Genomic DNA, 19,972 nt, shown 5'->3' with positions numbered 1-19,972 from the left:
CCTGGCTGATGCTCCACACACATCACCACAGCACACGACGGGACTCGTGAGAGGATCTCGACGGCCGACGCTGCTTTCAGCGGTGGCAATAGCAAAGCTGGAGGACCAGCACTGCGAGAGTCCAAGATCGACGAGACATTGCAGAGAAGTTCTGTTGGGTAAGCGCGAGGATGCTGGCGCAGACGTTGGCGACGGTGTCACCCGGTGTTTCGACGCTGGGCCGAGCTGGCATCCTGCAACTGGAGGTCGCTCCGCAGCGGGAGAGATCAATGAAATAGATAGAACGTGTACGATACTGTACGAAAAGACACTTCTGGTTCTCGTCGCACGCAGCCGACGAAACTTGCTTCCTGTTGTGAAGCACGAGAATGACAAGCCACTTGCGCCGCTGGTGGGCAGTTTGCGGACGAATGCCTCATCGTACAGTACGCCTCCCCTCCTTCGACGGGAGTTTCGCAGCAATCTTGGGCTCCGTCTCTCCAAGCTTCGTGCTTTGCAGCCTGGCTTAAGGCGGGCGTGGTGCTCTACGGCTCCAAGCAAGCCATCGCCAGCAACAACAAGGTGTTGTGTATGTCATGGTCTCAAGGGTGGAGCCCTCGTTTCCCAGTACAGATCACAGGGCATTGTATGCAGAGCACTCCCTAGACGTTTGGCGAATATTGACGCAGGTCGGCGCCTCACACGTAAGCCACACAGAAGTCTGAAGTAACATGAAATCCTTTTTCTAGAATAGTCATGAGCAAAATGTATAGAATGACCCCCCCCCCCCCCCCCCCCATGCGTAACAAACTCAGCAACTACTCTATATCGCCATCATCTTCTTCTGCGCCAGGCCCGTAGCTTTCATCTGAGACGTCTGAACCGCCATAATCGTTGTCTAGCCGCCCTCCTTCCGACATATCTGAGTCTTCGCCGGATTCAACGTCAGAAATGTCAGAACGGTAAGGCTCGCCGCCCTCGCCGTCAAACAGGTCCTCGTCCACGTCACACATTGAGTGCCCACCCGACTCCGACTCCTCGTCGCTGAGCGTGTCGAGAAGTAGCTCGGCCGCATCTGCAGAGCTCATCTGGAAAACGGCCCGTGTCCGGTGCATGGTCGCCTCATGAGTGTCGGGAAACAAGATTCGTACGCAGCAGTACATATATAGCATCTTTTTCGACACCGAATCGTCGCAGAGGTCGAAAGTCACTGGCAAGGTCCCGGGGTGAACGGTGTCTTCCGGCGCATGGATTTCCCAAATCCGCGCGGAGAAAATCAGAACCTGCTCGAGCACTTTGATGGTGATGAGCATGTTTCCAAAGTCAAAGTTCAGTGCCTTGTCAAACTCGAACAACAAGTTGGTCCTGTTGTCCGACGGGCCCTCGTCACGTTCCTCGGGCGCTTCGCGGGCTTTCAGGCACGCTAGGAGCGCGGCGACCTTGACGACGAACTCTTTGCCTTGCAGTGGCCCACACAGGCAGCTTATGATGTAGGCGATGAACCGATCTCCGGCGGTGCTGTTCATGTCTTCTTTGACTCTGTTCAGCGGCGGGTACCACGTGTCGTCGGTCAGTCCGTTGTGAGGGCAGTTGACTGCCAGGCAGATAGCGAGGCAGCACCGCTCATCTTGTCTAAGCAGGTTGGTCCTAACTTCCGTTAGCAAGATAATCTTGTGGCAATGTGATAGTGCGCCGCTCACCACATTGAATCCATGGTCTCTTCCGGCGCGTCTGTGGTGATTTGGTAGCCCAGCTCATGCCACCGCCAATGAAGAGATTTATATCATCAGCACTATGGCTCTAGACTGCCTTTGTTTCTGGTCAAGGCACATTGTGCTCTTCGTGCGTGTAAGCCCTTGTCGACATCCGATACCGTCTTCTGAGAAGCGAAGTTCTACGCAACCGGATTTTGCAGAAGCCACCAACAGCTCAGCGGTCAGCTTTTCGCATGAATGGCCATTTCTGTATGGTCTCTGCAATGATGCCGGGACCGTAGAGATAGTCTCAAAGTTCATAACTGTGCTGTGCATACGGCATCCATGCATGGAGTGTGCTATACATACAGAATCAAGACGGAATCATCTGCTGGCTCACGCACCAGTGAAAGCTCTGGCTTTTCGCTCATCGAGTTGACGACGAGAGCAGCCCGAACAAGACCAGACGACCTTGCCATGGGTTACACAAATTACATCTCGTCTACATTTGGCGTAAATTCCGCGGTTGGCAAACGCAGTGTCCGTCCTCACATAAGATGATCCATGTCACGCATTTCGCTCGGCAACCCATCGGCACTCCACCTCATTTCGATGGCAAGCCGACATGACGGCCAGACCTTTGAAGCGCCTTCGCCGATCAAACGGTCTGCCGCGCCTACCAAGCGACATAGACAACGCAGTCGCGGCCTTGGGCGGGAGAACCCACGCAACCGACCTCGCAAACAGTACCATACAGTCTCAGAAGGCACCAGTCAGTAAGGAGAAACGTCTGGAAGAACTCGTGAGAGACTCCGGTCGCCTCAGGCAAGAACTTGACTATTGGAAAAGCTTGGCTCTCACAGGAACCGCCTTCATGTCCGACGTCGAGCAAGTTGTGGTACAGCTTCGAGATATTTTCAGCCGTTTCGAGAGCGTCATGAATGAGACAAACACTATGCCTGCGGAGGGAAACATGGGCTCCGGCCATCCGTCCAAATCTCTACAGAAGGAAGACGTGGAGGTGCAGGCTAGAGACGAGCCAGACGAGCCAGGAGTAGAGGATGACCTCGGCGTGCTCTTGGCTCCAGTCAGGCGTGGTCGAGAAGGCTATGACTTTGAGGCCGTCAAGCCGGAGTTGAAGCGGAAGCAGCCACCATACAATCCCGGAGGTTGGCTCTGATATGGAGCGCACATGGTCTGCACCTGTATTCGCCGAGTCCATGTTTATCGTGTGATATCATAGAGAGAAATAGAGAATTCATGCCCTTGCACACAACTGTACATATCACCGCTGTCATTAATGTGAATCACTTCTGTCATCAAGAGTTGAAATGGCGTCACGCTGCTGTCTGACATGGCTCAAGCCCTCCAACGTCGCCGTCTTGAGGCGTCGTAAGTGATCCGTTTCTGAAGAACGCCTGAGTGGTGTTTCCGACCTCTTCCCTGTGACTCGCTTCCATCTCTGACAGATCATGCAAATGGGATAGCCAGGTATATACTGTATATGAACGACTGCTTGCGGTTTTAGGAGAATAAAACGGCTCATTCATAGTAGCACCCGTATCTCGTTGATATTGAAAATCAAGCCTCTTCAAGCTTGTGACTGTTCCAAGCCTGGCTGATCCGCTATTCTCTTCGTCCCATATCCGACTGCGAGACGCTCCAGAATCGTCACCAACCTACCAGAAGAGATACTTCACCGATGAGCCCAAAATGCCCTTCTTAGCCAGTTCGCGCGATCAACGCGATCATTCCCGATTGCCGGCTAAACAAACTGCCACGCGTCGCACACCTTTTCAGTATATAATATATAAGGGCGACCTCTAATCATGGTCGAGCAAGATCTTAGCTTAGACTCAACCCTCTGCACGTTTTCCCCAAATGCCCAGGTCAGCGAAGGAAGTACTCGATTATGTCGTGAACATCTTCTTCACCCACAATACATGGCATGAAACAGCCGCTAAACTCAAGGCCAATCCCATTTTCTTTGGATCTGACCTTGAGCGACTTGCGCTTGGTGAAGACTGTCACGAGCTTCATCTCGCAGCTGCATCCATGGACTGGACCGGAGATATCCAACACGAAGCCAGGCTGGTCGACTCGCTGAGATGGCCGCGGTTCAACAGCTCTGGGGGCCTCTTGCGCCATCAGGGCCCGGGTCCGCGGTTTACGTTGAACATTCAAGAGGATAGGGATGGTATGGACGACCATACCAGAGTTTGAGCTTATGGTAGCCTGTTCGGCCAGAAGAGTGACGAGTTGACAACTTGCGTACTGTATTATAATAAGGGCCAGGGGTTCCTGGAGTATTTCTGCATTCCGCGCCACCAGCTGCCTTGGAAGAAACGATACATGATACCTCTGCAATATTGTTTCTTGCCGAATAGCACGAAGCCCCTCGAGTGGGTTGTGGCTGAAGATGTGAACATAAAACAGCATTGAGACGTATCATCGCAGTGCTGGTTGGCACACGAGTTTCTGCTGGAACCGATCGCGCACGGCATCTACCGCCAGCCCTGCGGTATCTGATTGGGTTCTTGTACTGGGTCCTTGTACGGAGTTGTTGCATGTGAGCGGGTAGTAAGATCTGCGAATTAACAGAGACATGCGTCCCATAGAAATTCAACCATAGAAATTCAACTTCGACTTGCATGGCTGTACCGCATGTCCACCGTCGAGCGAGATGAACTGATAACCTAACAACATATGCAAGCTCATTGAGGCCGAAGTCAAAGGTAGGATACCCGCCGGCTGAGTATTTGCCCTGGACCGTTCGGACGTCCTTGTTGGCGTTGTTTGTCAACGTAGCAAACGGTGAGGGTCCGATGGTCATCACTAAGAACCAGATACCCTTGTGCTTTCGGGTCAGTAAATAGAAATACCTTCAAAATCGTCTTTGCGGCTGCCTGGCCCGCGCAAAAACTAATGGCCATTCCCTTTCCAGCGCGCCCAATCAGCCGTGCCGCCTTAGACAAAGCGATAGTGTATTGATTGCTTCCTTCTCGGAGTGGAAGGCGATATCTTGGCAAAGAAGCCTGTTTGTTTGACATCACACATTGAATATCTGTTGTAACAGGGGCTGACCGCACGGAATCATCCCGGCCAGCCGGCTCATCCAGAAGCGGCTGCGATGCAGCATTACCGTCAGGAAGCCCCGCAGCCACGCAGCCAGTTGCAACCCAGATCGCGCTCCAGATGTTGATGGGCGTCGATTCGTGCGCAAGTACCAACCAGTCTCCTGATTCTCACACTCATCTTCGTGTTGGCAGAGCTTCACAATATTCTAGCCACTGGCCAGGTATCATCCCCCGCCCATCGCCTACGGCGCTTCCGCTTCGCCGACCCGAATCCTTGTCCGACACGCGGACTCGTGCAAGCTGGCACGAAAATCAACAGCCATCTCCACGGCCGTGACGACCATTGACGACCAGTACTCGGCACCACCTGCGCAAGTTTGGCATGCCTACTTTGGCGAAGAGCAACAGGTGCGCAGTTTGAATCATCGACATAAATAGTGCGGCAATCTCCTCAGTCACGTACTTCACATCCTGCTCCAGCACAGCCAAACACTCTGCAACACACTCAGCAAACCCTCCGATAGCAATGCCTTCTCGAACCTCCATACAGTATCTTTTGGCGCCCACTGCGGCCACGCCGACACTTCTTGACGAGACGAAGGCTGTTCAAGAAGACATGGTCGGACCGCACACCTCGCCCGCTGCTGCCATGTCACCGTCAATAAATTTCCAGCGCCAACAAGCAGACGTGGAATTGTATTCTGACATCAGAGGCCATTCCACGTCGGCGTGCTCGTTATTATCGCCTGCAAAGCTGACGTCCTCTGGGCAACCGACCTTTGACGATATGGTCTCGGTATATACACGGCAGTCCTCAGACGTCACGTCCTCGAGTATGGCTCTCCAGGAACAGATGTTCAGCGGATATCACAATGTGGGCTCCGCTGGCCTTTTGGCCCAGTGTGTCCTATCTGTTTGCATACTGCGTTTATGAAGTAAGTATCTCCAAACGCCGTGAAGTAGTGAATGGTTGCTGATTAGCCCAAGTCCTTGTTTTCTGCGGTCCATGTGCGGTCAACAATGCTTCGACGTCCCTAGCTCAGCAGTCTACGATCCAGCCTTTCTTTATGCGGCTCACGATTGCTACTGTGGATGGTATGCTGGGTGCGGAATCTGTGTGTTCAAGCCAGTGGAGCATAGCATACCGAGCGGCTCTTGTACGGAGAGCTCACATCTCCAAACCGGGTTCACTGATGGATATCTGACAAACGCGGCTGATTCGTCTCACGCTATCTATGATGAGCCGCTCTCCCCGTGGGTCTATGATCTTGATGGCCGGCCTATCTCGCAACAGGGCTTTGTTCTTGGAAACGTCGACGACGGAGGTGTTATTGGGGAGAACGTTAGACCTACTACTCTTCCAGTATCGGCTTTTCCCGAGCAGATAACCGCGTGGAAAGATTGAGAGGCCTCATCTTTCTTACTTTATTTCTTTTCACGTCCGGTCCTGCGCCGTTTTGTATCATAGCTGGTGGCATTTCGAATTTAGGATAGGATGAATGCAGAGAAAGAGTTGAGTTATGCGCGAGCGGGGATGCGGAAAGCCCATCTCTCCCACGTCAGAGCCACCGACTGGACTGTACCGACGTGATCTCCAGGCTATGAGCCCGCAGGTCGTGGTGTTCTTCATCTACATGTAGTATCCAGACTCAAAATACATCACAAATCGGGGATAGGGTCACTTTTCCACGATCGGCCTGTTACATGCATTATCAGGTGGTTCTCACATTCGTTTCAATCATAGACTTTTGATTCTTCTTTACGTTCTTCTTGAGTCAATACAAGCCTCTTGTTCCCACTTCCTATACCCCATTGGTGCCTGCCACAACTCATGGCAACATGACACATGACATCAATGTTTACACTAATGTTCCCATCCTCTATCCCGCGCTCGGAGCCGTGCTCTCGTCTCCCTTGAAACTCTCTTGAAAATCAGAACTTCTCCAACATGCTTCCTATCAGAGAACGACCAGCCGCCGTGCCGTCTAAGTCCACACGACGGATAAATTGAAGAGGCTCCACAGCCGGCGTACTGGCTTCAGTGGAGCCTTCCCATTCTGTCATTTCGTCCGCTTCGATGATGGTGCATGTATCGAGACTGCGACTGGAAGCATCCTGCTCAATCTTTGCTCTGGCAGATTTCTTGGGACGCCCTGTTTGACGTTGCTTGTTGCAGAATGCGGCGTTTGAAGCTTGGCGAGCCCCTGCCGCAGATTGACGAGATAACGGTCGGTCGCTGTTGGTGGTGTGGGGTTGGATTTGCTTCGTTCGTCCCTTCGAGACAAGCGGGGGGCGGAACGTCACTTGAGGGCCAGTCATGGGAGGCGCCGGTCGAGCTCGCTCCATGTGGGGCGACATGGAAGAAACCCATTCACTCACGACGTCGAAAGAACGCAAAGACTCTGGGGACATTTTGGTTGGCTGGCAACGCCTCGGAAGTGAAAATGCTGTTTTCGGACAGTATCTCAATGGAACACTAGAACGCCAATTTCCAGCTCATATGTACAGAATCTCCTTTTGGGAGCTCGCGTCGAAGCAGTTGTTGAATCAGCGGATCCTTCCATGATCCAGAAGCCGCTCTTCGGTCTGGGAGGGGGTGGGGGGTGTAATTAACAGAGAGCTCCTTCTGGCTTTGCTCATCGGTGCACCCCTGTTCATTTTACAGTCAGATCGTCACCCTACTGCGGTAGAATCGCAAGAGGCAATGCACCATATCCGGTCGCTCCACTTGACGGCACAAGCTGATCCATGGCCCAGAGCGACAGAAGTTTGCTCCCTCGTTCGATCTAGATCTCTGCCGTTAAGTCTACATCTGTCGGCCGCAAACCAACGAGCGGCGTGATTGAACCCCTTTCGCGACCTCGTCCGGTCCACTCATTGTGTCGGTAGCCACTCTCAAGGCCTGGCGTGCACTGGCAACTCTCGTCGTGTCGGCCATCAATTGGCCGTAGCTGAAGAGGTCCTCTTCTGCTTCCCACGTCGGACAGGCGTAGCCGTCCCACTTGACGGCGTACAGATTGATCCATCATCCGTCTCGTAGCAGCCCACGATACACTGAAGACGGGGCGCCCAAGACGCGTTGCTTGGCCGCGGTCGCTCGACGCATTCTTGCCATACCTTGATGTACTCTCCGTCTTCGAAGACCCATAAAAGTTGATAATCGCCCAGCCAATCCCACTCGAGGGGGTACGGATCCCCACGACACACCATGGAACATGTGAGCGCCACTCGTGGCGGTGCAGATGACTTCGACTACCTCGAGGCACGAGGACCAGGCTGCGTGGACCGTCGAACCTCGCCGCACGTCATTTTGACGCGGATAGATCTTTGAGAGAGGTAGGGCTGTGTGCGTACAGCGTTCTCCTTAGGGAAGCGAACCTCTTGGAGATTGATGATGAGAGGCTAGGTTGTAGGCATTAGCCATCGTCAGATGGTCTGAATTTATACAGTATAGCTTTGTAGGCAGATGCACGTCCACCGGTGCCACGTAGCCGTATTCGCATGTGGTACATTCTCGGAGTCAAAGATGTCTTCTCTCTTCACCGGCGAAGGCTCTGATTCAGGCCTCCAGTCAGAACCACTGGCAACATCGTGTCTGCAGTGGCGGTGTCTACCTGCAACATTGCGATATTACATTTGCGCAGACCTGACAAAAGCACAATCACACTGTCTTGTATGTTTGTGCATAAGGTTGCATTGAATAATGCAATTGGATAAATAGTTTGATTTATGGCAGAAAAGCCACCTTGACTGGCCTCGCTGTTACGATACATCTTCCTACCAACGCGAGCCTCACACGAGCCGGCATATCTCCTTTACCGCCGAAATCCCCTCTAAGCAGCTAGCAAGAGTTCTCAAGAAGCCTCGAAGTTCTTCCGGACATGCCTGTCTTGAGACGGAACACCCGCTCTCAACACCGCCTTCTCGCTGCCGTCAAATTCCACCAAAATGACAGCAGTCCATTTGTTCTTTGCAATCTCCTGCATCAGCGCAGCTACAGCAGTAACGGGCACAGTTGTGCTACATTCATCGTCGGCTTTCTGCCCAGGGTCACTGGACCCTCTCCTTGTATCTGGTGTGTTCGGCGCCGTGGAGTCATCCTCGGACGTGTCGTCGGGCGTGGCGGGGTCGTTATTGTCTTTTTCGTGTCAGCAGATGCCATTGACGATACGTACTTACTGTACCGTGAAGAACCTACAATATTGACACGAGCCTTTTTCTGCTATGTTTCTGTCTCACGACTTCAACGGCCTTCTCTCTTTTCTCGAGCTCATTTTCATCGAGGAAAGAGCACCGAAGACCTGTGCTGTCAAGTGGTCCAAAGGCGGAATGCCTGTATCGAGCGTGGAATCCATGTCGTCTGAAACAGTCAGCCAGCCTGTGAGCGTGCTCCTGGAAATGAGGAAGATGGTGTGCACATATGGCTCGACAAAGATGGCGGGCTCTATGATTTATACGTTTGCGCGGCTGGAGAACACCTGATTCCTATCGGAATAAATGCTATCCGGGACGATGTGCTCCCTACTAAGTAATGTAACCTCTCCTCCCATCAGGGCTGTGATGTCACGTCTATGACTAACAGCTATTCACCTTATCACCGGCTTCGCCTACCAACTTTCTCCCGCCCTCGGTACCATTTTCTCTTACGTTGACAGTCCCGCATCTCTCCCCTTACCACTCACCCACCATACTAACACCACCTCCGTATGGCGCTCTTTCTTCTGATCGGAAAACCCCTGCGATGACCGGCCCTGGCCTACTCTCCTTCGCATTTCGCAGCATGTTCAAGACGCCCGTCTTCGTCAGACTCACACCGTGCTTCAACATCTCCGTGACGAGACGCACAATCACGCTCGGCGACTCTTGCAAAAACCTGATGCGGCAGCGTCGCCGCCCCGGGACGCTGCCAAGAAACAGTGCGAATACAACACATGGAATATCTTCAACAGCTTAGGCTCTCGCGTCAACAGGCTGATCACACTCCAGTGGTCTTGTGCGTCTGCAAGCCGCGCCAGCTTGCCGATAATGTCGCACACCACGGCATCGTCCATCTTGGCACCACGCCGCAGCAAGATCGACGCCATCACGGGGTTGCCGTGACATGTGGAAAGTGTCCAATCGAGACTTGTCGCACCATGCGAGTCGCGCTTGTCGATGTCTACGAGACCCGAAGAAAGCAGCATCTCGGCCTCCCAACGGCGCCTCTCTCGAGCCAGCTTCAGCAAGAGAGGTCCTGTCCAGTTACAGCGTGCCGATATGCAAACCGCTTCGTTTGGGTCAGCGCCCGACTTGAGGAGGAGTTCGATGAGCCGTTGCTTCGCCGATGCCGTCCTGCCATCCGTTTCTTTGACCCGGGCCAGGAGCGCTAGCTCGAGCGGCTTTTGATCGAAGATACGGAGCGCTGGGTCGGCCCCCTCGATCAAGCCGTCCAGCTCGCCCCTGCATCCGCTCCAGCCTTCAACAGTGCCAGGCGGCGGAGAACATGCCATCTTCGCACGCCATGCTGAGGGCCGTCATGCGCCATGTGTCTATCGTCGTAGGCTGGTTCACGTCGACGCCGAACTGCGCCAACTGACCTATGACCGTCTCTGGCGACGGAGACAACAGGGAGTGAATCAGCGGCGTGTCCCCGTTGTTGTCGGCCTCGTTCACTTCCATCTCTTTCTCGTCGACAAGATACGCGATGACTTCGGTGAGCCCGGCGGCGGCAGCTTGATGGAGGGCGTTGATGCCGAATTCGGGAGACTCAAGCCGTGCGCCGCGCCGAAGGAGAATCATGGACGTCTTGGCGTCTCCGCTAAGAAGAGAAAGGAAGACGGGAGTCCGTAGCCGACAGTCCGGGACCCCGTCGATATCGGCACCGTGGTCAAGGAGAAATGACACAATGTCAGGGTAGCCTTTCGAGGCGGCCAGATACAGGGCCGTAACGAGGAAAGGGCTGTATCGATGGGTCTCGGTCATGTACATGGTGGCCGGTCTGTTGTAGTCAGCGCCGGCTCGGCAGGTATGCCGGAGCGTGGCGAGAGCCACCCGCGTATCTGTGCAGTTGGCAATGGTGTTGAAAACGGCGGAGTATTTTCCCGTTTTCACATCGTTTCGGTAAAGCTTGGGGTTGAAGAACGAATGCCAAGTGCGCGAGCATCGTGTGAACCTGGACTGGACATGGGGTTCGCTGTGGTTGAAGATATGCCACGCCACGTCTAGGGAGATCGACTCTGGAGATAGACTTCATAGCGAGTGACGTCTGTCGTAGTGAGCGAGACGACGTGACCTGCGACGAAAGCGCGTCATAGCAAGAACACGAGGCAGTCACGCTGTTGTGTAGGCTTGCCGGCCTCATATCCAATACAAGAATTCAGACTTCATCCCATGGGACAGCGCTTCACGCCAGAAGCATCTCATACATACACTGCAGATCCGGAGTTGGCCATCTCGTTCAAGAAAGGTTTTGAGTTCTGCTTTTCAGGCGCTACGGTGCTTCCTCTAGTTGTGAAGAAGGCCCCGTTCATCCTCCGGGTGGACAGTACCGTTCTTCGCGAGTGGTCTCTGGTTTCTGGACACAAGCTGAACATGGCTTCAGAATGTTAGGCTATTCGGACAGGTTCTAATGGCTCCGGTCTGGGTGGACGAGGATACCAAGCGTACAAGTGGTGTCACGTCGGCTTTGGACGCTTAGCCCCCACAAGACCGATGAATCCTAAATAGGCCTTCACCATACCTCTTATATTGTCAGTGTCCGGAGATTTTCATTTGCGGACTCACCTGGCTTTCTGCTACGTGCACCTCCTACGTGCACCTCCAGCAAGCAATAACACACTTGCATGCACTACCACATCGCCTACCCGCGGATCACGTCAGGTTCCGTCCAATAGCCCGTGTCGACGGCTGGGGGCCGCAATGATGCATTCTCAAAAATGTGATCAAGGGTCTCTTTGTACCAAAATGCCTTTATCTTGTGAAATCCGTTTCCAACTCTGACCCCAATACCTAGAAGTCGAGATTCAGGGAGCCGCTGCCACTTTCTTGTTGCAGGTCATGTCTGGCGTCGAAACAAGGATGTTGCTTGCCGGCTAGCCCATCTATAGCATCCGCTTTTGGCCCTCACTATATGTCGGTTCTGGCTCGGCTCTCTAGACACACACCGTCTATGTTACAGTACCGAACACCCTATCTTCTAAGTTGCTTATGACTCAAAATCTGCGCCATATCCTGCGTCAGAACCGGCGTTGTCCCCAGCCACACGACGAGGATCCTGCTTCCTTATTACTCTATCTGTGAAATCTAGATCTGGCCTTTCGTAACCCGAGTAGGGTTTTAACCCATATACCCTGTCTATACGATCCATCAGATATTGTTGAGGAGTTTTTTGCGGCTGGTCTGCCTAGAAACGCAACTAGGACCTCGTCAATATCTAGGATGAAAGATGCTGCTCACCTGAGGAGCCTGCTTCGGCTCTCAAGATGGGCTGTCCCCGGCCCACAACAACCGCCCTGCTTCGCCATGTACCCTGTTCGCAGATTTAGTTCTGCTTTCAGCCTACGTTTGTAACGTTGGCATCCGAATGCTCACTTCGACCAGCCTTATCCGCGCGGCGTGAAGCGAAGGCCACCAACAGCTGGGTCTTTCTGCCCTCCGAATCTTCACTCTGGCATCATCCAGCTTCTGCACTACCGCCATGCGTGGGGCAGCTTCACTTGACCTGGCTTTCGGAGCGATCAGACGAGCCGTACGGCTGCACGCGGTATCTTCCATCTCTGGCTCTGCTCGCTGGCTTCAGACACTTTGATCCCAACAGACACGCTCCACAGGGGTTTTTGGAGTGATGATACGCAGCACCTACAGCACATTTATTCTCCTGGCGCTTGTGAGTGGGAAGTAGTATGTGCACACTCGTGACATGTAGGTCTCAAACATGCCGCAGTCAACATTTGGTGCAAAGAAATCATCCACAAGCATCATGGGTTCAAAGCTTCACTCAGTATTCTCACCTTTGAGAATCACCCCATCAAGTGAAATGCTTCACAGACAGATGCTTCCAGATGAACATGTGTCGACCTTCCTCCTCTGCGACTCCGACGAGGAGAGCGACAGTATCAGGAAGGAAAGGAGAATTGCACAAGATGGTTCGCATCAAGGAACGAGCTTTGCGACCAGCATAACGTCTCCAGACATCGCGGCTGGTATCAAGATCGCCTGCTCTGCAGCGGCTCGACATCATGAACCAACCAAGAAGAGCGAGGCAATGTCTTCGTACAGAGTAGCACACATTTTCGGGAAAGTCTCCGCAGAACGCTCGCTCCATCTCAGGACAGCCAGCCGCGATGGCGCGATTACCACTAATTCTTTCGACTGGAATTCGAATGATCCTTACGCGGGGTCTGCCGAGTGCGGTATCCCCAGACCAGACTCACCAACCATATGAGGGTATCGTGGTTGCTGTAGTTGCATCGCCAGATCTCCTTATGATAGACACGCATCGAGGCGCGCCATGAAGAGTAAGACAAAATCAAGTGGTTGGCGGAAGGCTGTTCTATGGGCCCCTAAATGAGGATATGGAACTTCTCGTGAGGATCTGAAACTCGTCAACATATGGATTTTGACATGGGCAACATCACACACGATTATGTTGAAAAAGACTGGTGCTTTACTGTAAACCGTTCTTCTGTCTAGCTTTTCAAAAGCTAATCACCTGCTTCGTCAGGCTCATGATGCAGAACACACACAACGGAATAGAAATTCTCCGTACGATCCGCGGTGGACATGTAAATGATACTAGATTTTCTGGGTAGTCGATTTGTATCCGTGTGCCAGCATGAGCTTCTACGCCATCTTTTGTGGCTTTCGCTCATCCGGTCTAGTTTGGGGCTGTCGCCACGCAATGCATCATCGAATTGTGCTCTTGAACTATACATACAATAAACATATGGTACGGTACATACTGCAAACGTCAATCCTATTGTCGTAGCACGATAGGGTGTCTGGTTCACTCGCGTGCATAGGATTTGGCCAGCGCTTGTTGCAGTCCATATTATCCAACAAATCATCATGGCTTCTCGTCAACAGCCACCAAATAAGATGGATAGAACCAACTTCCCAAACATCAAGAATTTTTGCGAAGGAGGAAGCGACATGTGCATCATGCTGGATACCACGCTATCTCCTCTAGAGAAGAAATAGTAACGGTAAACGTTGATTTCCTTCCACGTAAAACTATTAAAGAAGCCTTCCTTCTACTGCGAATACATAGCCAGAGGTGACCACTTTCTTTTCTAAGATTTACACGACTCATTGAAGGGAATGTTAGGTAAAGACGTTAGCCTGTAAAGCACGTCCTTCTTTACCATGAGCGTCAAATACATCATCATCATCTCAGATCACGTCTTAGCCACCTTACAAGCATGCTTTGTGGGTCTTGGCAACGTGTACAAAGGCTGCACGAAAGAGTCGAGCGGTGCTCTACCTTCGAGACCCCGGGTGACTGGCAGCAACTATCGCCGTGGATAGATACGCTTTCCATCTGACAATCGCGCGAAGGCGTCGCCGCAGCGTCAGGAGAATAGAGAGCATCAGCCACGGCAAGAAAAGTCGAAGCTAGTAGAAGTTTCAACTCATGATGTGGTCAAGGTTACGTAGCCGGCTTTCCTCAATATTAGCCCCGGGCAAGCTACGGAGGACGAGAAGAGATCTTGTGTGCCACGCGTAAGTGGTTACGCCGCACGCGTGCTGGGATTCGAGACGCCACGAACAAGAACACGCCTAGAGCCATGCGAAGGGTCATGCGCAATGGCACCACTTCGGCCCAAAGAGCAAGATGCGATTCGGCTGCTATTTGTCCCACGGAGCCTTCATTGGATCGGACGTTTAGTGCACCTCCAGCGGGCAAGCAAAAGTGGATGGGGCATGAGCTCCGACACTTTGGCGATTAGCTATAGGCAATAGGTTTGAGACGAAACTCAGATCCTCCGGACTACATTTGTGCAATACAGATTTAATATACTATATGACCTGCCCTGAACATGAGGTCCACATAAGAACCGCCAGTGAACCCCTCCTAGAACTCCTGTACTAGAGGAATTGCGCCTGTTTAGTACCGCTGTGATAATGCCATGATAATGGCAAGATTAAGTCATCTACTCACAGCGGTCAGGAAAGTCGTGCGCAAGTTAAAGAATTTCCGGATTACAAAGCTTGTGTAGATCTTGAAATTCACATCAACCGGCGGTCATAGCCGTGATAAATCGGGTTTCCTCACGTGACACGAGCACAGCAGGTGCGTCGGAAAGGAATGATTTAGGTATCGTTGCGTATCGTTTCGTATCGTCTCGTGGGGTTGTGTCGCAGCCTAGCGGTAAGGTACTGAGGGAGGGGTTAAGTTGGTGCGTGAAGCCTGAACCTCCTCCCGATCAAAAGATCTGGCGGTCGATAGTTATTCCGTGCACGAATTGTCTCTCATAGTTGCATCAATCAATTTTTCCTAACGGGTTATGTGACTATCGATGCTTTCCTTCTCGATTTCTGAATGTTCTAGAACTGTAAAATTATGGAGAACGCCGCCCCGTTCTTCCAGCTATCGCACGTGCCATGACGCGGCTGGACTAGCCTGTTTAGCGACAGCCACAAAAATCCTCTCCATCCAAATGGGGAAGGGACCCGTCTTATTGACATACCAATGCTCACAAAATCCGACGCCAACCAGATCAAGGACTGATCTTGAGACGACGGTTTTGCCCATGCTGCACCTGCAAGATGTTGGTCCATTACGCAAATTATGCTAATTGCAAGCCCCGGGGCCGTTCTCCCGTAACCAGTGGAATAGGGTGGCTGTTGGTCTGGGAAACAAGGACGAGGGAACTGGTTCAGAGGTTGAGACGATTCCCATCGCCGCTCCTAAGCCGGCGATGGGTAGCCACATCCGTTATTCTGCCACAGTCATGAGTTTAAAAGCCTCCGCCGTGCCCTCCCTTCCTGAAGAAGCTTATCGTTCTAAGTATGTCTAGCCTATGAGTACTGGCGTGAACGCAAGAAATCTGTCGACATTCTGACCTCCAACTTCTGCAAGTGGTGTTGTCGATATTGCCAGACATACTTTAAAGAGCACTTTCTAAGTCATGCATCCCCCTCCTCCCCATCTCTCCGTCATGGACATCTTCTTCCCCGGCTTCACCGGCTTCACCGGCCTCACCGCAATACTCCAACAACTTCTGAACGGAAACTTGGATGGCTACGCCGGTTTGTTGTGTATCTGCGGGATGTTGATGGTTTGCGGCAAGTTCCTGTGCAGGACCGTGGGAGCATTCGTCGATACATACCTCAGTTAGTAGCCCTTCCTAAACCCGTAACACATATTTAACATCCTCCAGCTTCAAAGGCCGATGTCCACGATCCCGACGAGGCATATGACACGTTGGATGCGTGGGTTTCCGGTCAAGCCTTTTCCAAAGATGCTAGCTCCTCGCTTGTTAGTGTTGAAAGCAGACGAGGAAGAACTCTGGCCCAGCTCAACCCCAATATTGCGGCAAAAAAAAATCTTCGGTTTACTCCTTGGGGAGAACCGCTGTGTTTCTGGTATCGCGGGCACCGTCTCACTTTACGGTGCACGCAAGACAAAGCAGCATTGTTTCCGCGCAACACAATGACAGTTTCGTGCGTTGGGCGTTCTTCACGAGTTCTACGGGAACTTATGGAAGAATGTCGCGTCGAATATCTGAAGCATTCTGAAAACAAAACTTCGATCTTCGAGAACTATAATAACGGCTGGAAGCGAACTACCACCCGAGACCTCAGGCCGATCGATACCGTTATCATGAACGAACAGCTCAAGCAGACGCTCCTTAAGGACGTCCGCTCGTTCCTCGATCCCAAAGCTCGGTCCTGGTACGCGAGCCGTGGGCTGCCACATCGAAGAGGCTACCTGCTGTTCGGCCGTCCTGGAACCGGAAAATCCAGTCTTAGCATGTCCGTCGCCGGTTGTTCCGGACTGGACATCTACGTTCTCAGCCTCGCTGCTATGAGTGATGGACAACTCAGTGCCTTGTTCAGGGAGCTTCCTCAACGCTGTGTTGTCCTACTTGAGGATGTTGATGCCGTCGGTACAACCCAATCACATGTATCCGACGCCGATGATTTTGACTCCCGATCGGAAGATTCACGAAGGTCATCGAAGCCGCACGGGACTGTTTCGCTATCTGGGCTTCTTAATGTTCTCGACGGCGTCGCATCACAAGAGGGGCGCGTCCTCATCATGACGACAAACCACATAGAGCATCTTGATGAAGCTTTGATCCGATCTGGCCGCGTTGACAAGAAGATCGAGTTTCAGCTTGCAGATGCTGACGTGACCAGAAAGATATTCAACACTGTGTTTCAACAATCGGAAGAGGAGCTGTCTGACTTGGACAACCGAGAAGACAGCAATGAGGAAGTCCGGAGACTGGCAGATCAATTCGCAGCCCTAGTGCCGGAGCTGGAGTTCAGCCCTGCCGACATTTTTTCCTTCCTCCTAGCAAACAGAGACTCGCCCTCAGGTGCTTTGGCCGAGGTGGAGGGATGGGTGTCCCGTACTAGAGAGGAAAGAGCCCTAAGACGGGGAGATTCATGGGTTCAGAGTGATTAGTTTGTGGTGATCTCTATGCTTTAGTTTCTCCTTGGTCCGTTTTCTTTTGACATCAGTCCAACTCTTTGTCATTCCTTAGATACGTCGCACGATCTTGGCCGCATAGATAGCAGCCTCTGACCGTGCTGTTGTTATACACCTTGAAACACGTTCTACGATGGATTCTAGTTCTTTGGTAAAATCGCCTTTCCCTCGCTTCTCTAACATCCCCCTCTTTCTCTTCTGGGTTTGACCGTTTGAGTTAAGCGAGCCGAGAGGTGGGCGACAGCGGAACTCTGCCCGCTCGAAATCCACTACCATAATATTACCACTCACTGTGTCGCGTAATACGTTGCGCGGCTCCGCATCGCCATGAAGGATCCCCAACTTGTGCAATTCCTTGTAAGCCATGGCAACCAAGTCAACGACGTCTGTCCTGATGGCTTGATTGGCGGAGTCGAACAGAGGCCGGCCGGCCCAGCTGAGGAACAAGAAGTGCTTGTAGATGCCACTATCATAGTAGAATGGTAGGACCAGATCTACACTTCCCAGGCATACCGGAACATGTTTTCCTTGGATCGAGCGGAGTCGATCATACACTTCGTTCTCATGCTGCAGCCGGGCCAGGTCGAGACTCTCAACGCCTTTGGCCACAAGTGTGTACCCGTAGGAGGATAGCCGCACCTTGAAGAGTGAACCGATCGAGCCGGACAGGTAAAGCGGTGCGGCATCAGCATCACGGCCGCGGTCTTCAGCGAGCTGGATACGGACGAGTCGGAGGAACTCCACACGATTGAGGTGCTGATATCCATGGTCCCGGAAATTCTGGCAGTGTCTATCCATTGGCCAACCGTTCGCCAACCCTAGGAGGCATTGCTGGGTGCAAAACGGACGATCCTGTATATTCTGCTGTTTCGGTTGGCTATGCTGCTGACCTCCTTTGCCATGTTGCGCTTGTTTTCTGTCCGAACCCGCCCTCGTTGACTTAGTGACAGCCTTTCCGTCGGTATGGATCGATCGCGTTGGAGTGGGGGAAGGAGGGGTCTCTTCTTCGTCGTCACCGCTGTCGCCTCGATGCTTTGTGTTGCTGTCGGGTTGCTTGCACCGAGAGCGTGTCCGAATCGGCGAGCGCTTGAACCCTCGCCAGCGTTGAGGTTTGTAGGGAGAGGCGCGCGGTTCCTTGCCCTTGCGCACCGTTTCGGGAATGTTCCTTAGCACGTCGTCGTACTCTACTGCCCAGGTACTAAGAGCTGCGGCGGCGTCGTGCCAGGACGAAGGAGGCGGTTCCGCGCGGAGGGCCCGAAGGATGAAGGCGAAGACCTGTGCAACAGCTGTGCCATGGAGCCTGTTCTCATCATCATCCCGAACGTCCAGGTTGGGTACGTGCACAGAATAATATACGGTGGTAGGGTCATCCGGAATGTGGAGGAAGACGAACGCCTCACCTGTACACACATATCCATACTGGATGCCTTTGCCGATCATGTACGAGAAGAGCTGAGTGACAACAGCGGCAGCGAGTGATCTCGATGCGAACGTAAACCCCTCATCGTGTTTGTTGATTATATCGCGTTCCGGCCGGATCTCGGACTCTAGACCCGTAACGACCTCGTCGCACCTCAGCTTATGGGGTGCCTTGTACTCGATCGCCACGGCAGGAACGTTTCGGCCATCAAAGGTGCGATATATGCAGAACTGGTCCGCCCGGTTGCCTTTCCCCCTCGCCCTGCGCCGGGGTTTGCGGCTCGGTGACATCGAGGCTGACGTCGCGGCGGCTGTATGTTCTCTCTCGATAGACATATGTTCCATTGCTTCGGATACGGCGTCATCAGTCTGGCCGAGGTTCGTATGGCTCTCGAACGTCACGGTCCCCTGTAAGCCGAAATTACTTCGGAGTTGCTCGTTGTTGTATGCCTCATCCATCAGCTTTTGAACCGCGTTCTCGACCGTATCCCGCTGAAAGTTTCGGAGTCCAGTCTCACTGCTGATCGGGCTAATCAGAGACATGACATATTCCAACTGATGTGCGGATGGAAACACGGCTTCAGAGGAGAATGAGCACCAGATCGAGAGCTGGTCCCAAATCTCCTCTTGTCTTGTCGCGAAGTCATCCCACGGAATGATTCGTCGAGGGTAAATGCGGCCGGTCGGGTTGGTCGTGTCGCCTTGTGTAGTCAAGGTGCGATCAGTAACTACCTGAATGGCGAGACTGAGCGAGTGGCAAGACTCGAGATACTTCTGAAGTGTCTGTGGTTGTGATGCCTTCGCAAGTTCTTCGGCATTCTTGCGTCGGCGTTGTTCTTCCTCGCGCCGTCGTTGTTCTTCCTCGCGCCGTCGTTGTTCTTCCTCGCGTCGGCGTTGTTCTTCCTCGCGTCGGCGTTGTTCTTCCTCGCGTCGGCGTTGTTCTTCCTCGCGTCGGCGTTGTTCTTCCTCGCGTCGGCGTTGTTCTTCCAGTACACGACCTTCGGCTTCTTCACGTCGATGTTGCTCTTCCCGAAGTTGTTGACGTAGATTAGCGATTTCATCATCCATCGTGGCTAGAAAGTTGTGCAATAGGGAGTGAAGAAAGAAACAAAAGCTTCGATCACCGCAGAACTGAGTTGTTGGTCTGTGTTACCCCGACAACAAGC

At 52.7% G+C, this 19,972-nt stretch overlaps 10 protein-coding genes across 10 annotated transcripts; 5 read left to right on the top strand and 5 right to left on the bottom strand.

Annotated features, from left to right (window-relative positions):
- The first annotated feature begins 1,823 nt into the window (after positions 1-1,823).
- BDP55DRAFT_655805 (uncharacterized protein) lies at positions 1,824-2,994 on the top strand. The gene has a single exon (XM_060574345.1). The coding sequence runs from the start codon at positions 2,299-2,301 to the stop codon at positions 2,851-2,853; it is 555 nt and encodes a 184-aa protein (XP_060432667.1). The 5' UTR covers positions 1,824-2,298; the 3' UTR covers positions 2,854-2,994.
- Positions 2,995-3,554: 560 nt separating this feature from the next.
- Positions 3,555-3,896, top strand: BDP55DRAFT_713235 (uncharacterized protein; the record flags this gene model as incomplete). Its single annotated transcript, XM_060578232.1, has 1 exon — positions 3,555-3,896. One exon carries the CDS (start codon positions 3,555-3,557, stop codon positions 3,894-3,896), a length of 342 nt encoding a protein of 113 aa, XP_060432666.1.
- A 1,380-nt stretch (positions 3,897-5,276) lies between these two features.
- On the top strand, positions 5,277-6,155 carry BDP55DRAFT_629501 (uncharacterized protein; the record flags this gene model as incomplete). Its single annotated transcript, XM_060572029.1, has 2 exons — positions 5,277-5,650; positions 5,789-6,155. The coding sequence occupies 2 exons, from the start codon at positions 5,277-5,279 to the stop codon at positions 6,153-6,155; spliced, it is 741 nt and encodes a 246-aa protein (XP_060432665.1).
- A 527-nt stretch (positions 6,156-6,682) lies between these two features.
- Positions 6,683-7,162, bottom strand: BDP55DRAFT_629500 (uncharacterized protein; the record flags this gene model as incomplete). The annotated part of the gene is made up of 1 exon (XM_060572028.1): positions 6,683-7,162. The coding sequence occupies one exon, from the start codon at positions 7,160-7,162 to the stop codon at positions 6,683-6,685; it is 480 nt and encodes a 159-aa protein (XP_060432664.1).
- A 374-nt stretch (positions 7,163-7,536) lies between these two features.
- Positions 7,537-7,960, bottom strand: BDP55DRAFT_655798 (uncharacterized protein; the record flags this gene model as incomplete). The annotated part of the gene is made up of 3 exons (XM_060574344.1): positions 7,537-7,644; positions 7,671-7,751; positions 7,799-7,960. The coding sequence occupies 3 exons, from the start codon at positions 7,958-7,960 to the stop codon at positions 7,537-7,539; spliced, it is 351 nt and encodes a 116-aa protein (XP_060432663.1).
- A 1,485-nt stretch (positions 7,961-9,445) lies between these two features.
- Positions 9,446-11,090, bottom strand: BDP55DRAFT_655797 (ankyrin repeat-containing domain protein; the record flags this gene model as incomplete). The annotated part of the gene is made up of 8 exons (XM_060574343.1): positions 9,446-9,464; positions 9,485-9,610; positions 9,682-10,189; positions 10,233-10,312; positions 10,334-10,534; positions 10,568-10,688; positions 10,716-10,906; positions 10,965-11,090. Coding segments are annotated over 8 exons (1,372 nt in total), but the record flags the coding sequence as incomplete, so codon positions are not given.
- A 1,572-nt stretch (positions 11,091-12,662) lies between these two features.
- On the top strand, positions 12,663-13,172 carry BDP55DRAFT_629498 (uncharacterized protein; the record flags this gene model as incomplete). Its single annotated transcript, XM_060572027.1, has 1 exon — positions 12,663-13,172. The coding sequence occupies one exon, from the start codon at positions 12,663-12,665 to the stop codon at positions 13,170-13,172; it is 510 nt and encodes a 169-aa protein (XP_060432661.1).
- A 129-nt stretch (positions 13,173-13,301) lies between these two features.
- BDP55DRAFT_34531 (uncharacterized protein) lies at positions 13,302-14,017 on the bottom strand. The gene has a single exon (XM_060566959.1). The coding sequence runs from the start codon at positions 13,795-13,797 to the stop codon at positions 13,432-13,434; it is 366 nt and encodes a 121-aa protein (XP_060432660.1). The 5' UTR covers positions 13,798-14,017; the 3' UTR covers positions 13,302-13,431.
- A 1,639-nt stretch (positions 14,018-15,656) lies between these two features.
- On the top strand, positions 15,657-17,401 carry BDP55DRAFT_34516 (mitochondrial chaperone bcs1). Its single transcript, XM_060566955.1, has 3 exons — positions 15,657-15,737; positions 15,810-16,063; positions 16,111-17,401. The coding sequence occupies exons 2-3, from the start codon at positions 15,859-15,861 to the stop codon at positions 17,361-17,363; spliced, it is 1,458 nt and encodes a 485-aa protein (XP_060432659.1). The 5' UTR covers positions 15,657-15,737; positions 15,810-15,858; the 3' UTR covers positions 17,364-17,401.
- Positions 17,402-17,438: 37 nt separating this feature from the next.
- On the bottom strand, positions 17,439-19,874 carry BDP55DRAFT_546925 (uncharacterized protein; the record flags this gene model as incomplete). Its single annotated transcript, XM_060568698.1, has 2 exons — positions 17,439-19,726; positions 19,820-19,874. 2 exons carry the CDS (start codon positions 19,872-19,874, stop codon positions 17,439-17,441), a joined length of 2,343 nt encoding a protein of 780 aa, XP_060432658.1.
- Between the last annotated feature and the right edge of the window lie 98 nt (positions 19,875-19,972).

This window comes from Colletotrichum godetiae, assembly GCF_030913485.1.
Source record: "Colletotrichum godetiae strain CBS 193.32 chromosome Unknown BDP55scaffold_10, whole genome shotgun sequence".
Taxonomy (NCBI): Eukaryota; Fungi; Ascomycota; class Sordariomycetes; order Glomerellales; family Glomerellaceae; genus Colletotrichum; species Colletotrichum godetiae.
This window is presented reverse-complemented; position numbering and strand designations above follow the sequence as displayed.

What these genes read in the sequence shown, in the direction of transcription:
- BDP55DRAFT_34516 (XM_060566955.1), top strand. Translation starts at nt 15,859, where the DNA reads ATGCATCCCCCTCCTCCCCATCTCTCCGTCATGGACATCTTCTTCCCC. An exon ending in ATTCGTCGATACATACCTCA is followed by an intron (nt 16,064 to 16,110) that starts GTTAGTAGCCCT and finishes AACATCCTCCAG; the next exon opens with CTTCAAAGGCCGATGTCCAC.
- BDP55DRAFT_655805 (XM_060574345.1), top strand. Translation starts at nt 2,299, where the DNA reads ATGACGGCCAGACCTTTGAAGCGCCTTCGCCGATCAAACGGTCTGCCG.
- BDP55DRAFT_34531 (XM_060566959.1), bottom strand. Translation starts at nt 13,797, where the DNA reads ATGATGATTTGTTGGATAATATGGACTGCAACAAGCGCTGGCCAAATC.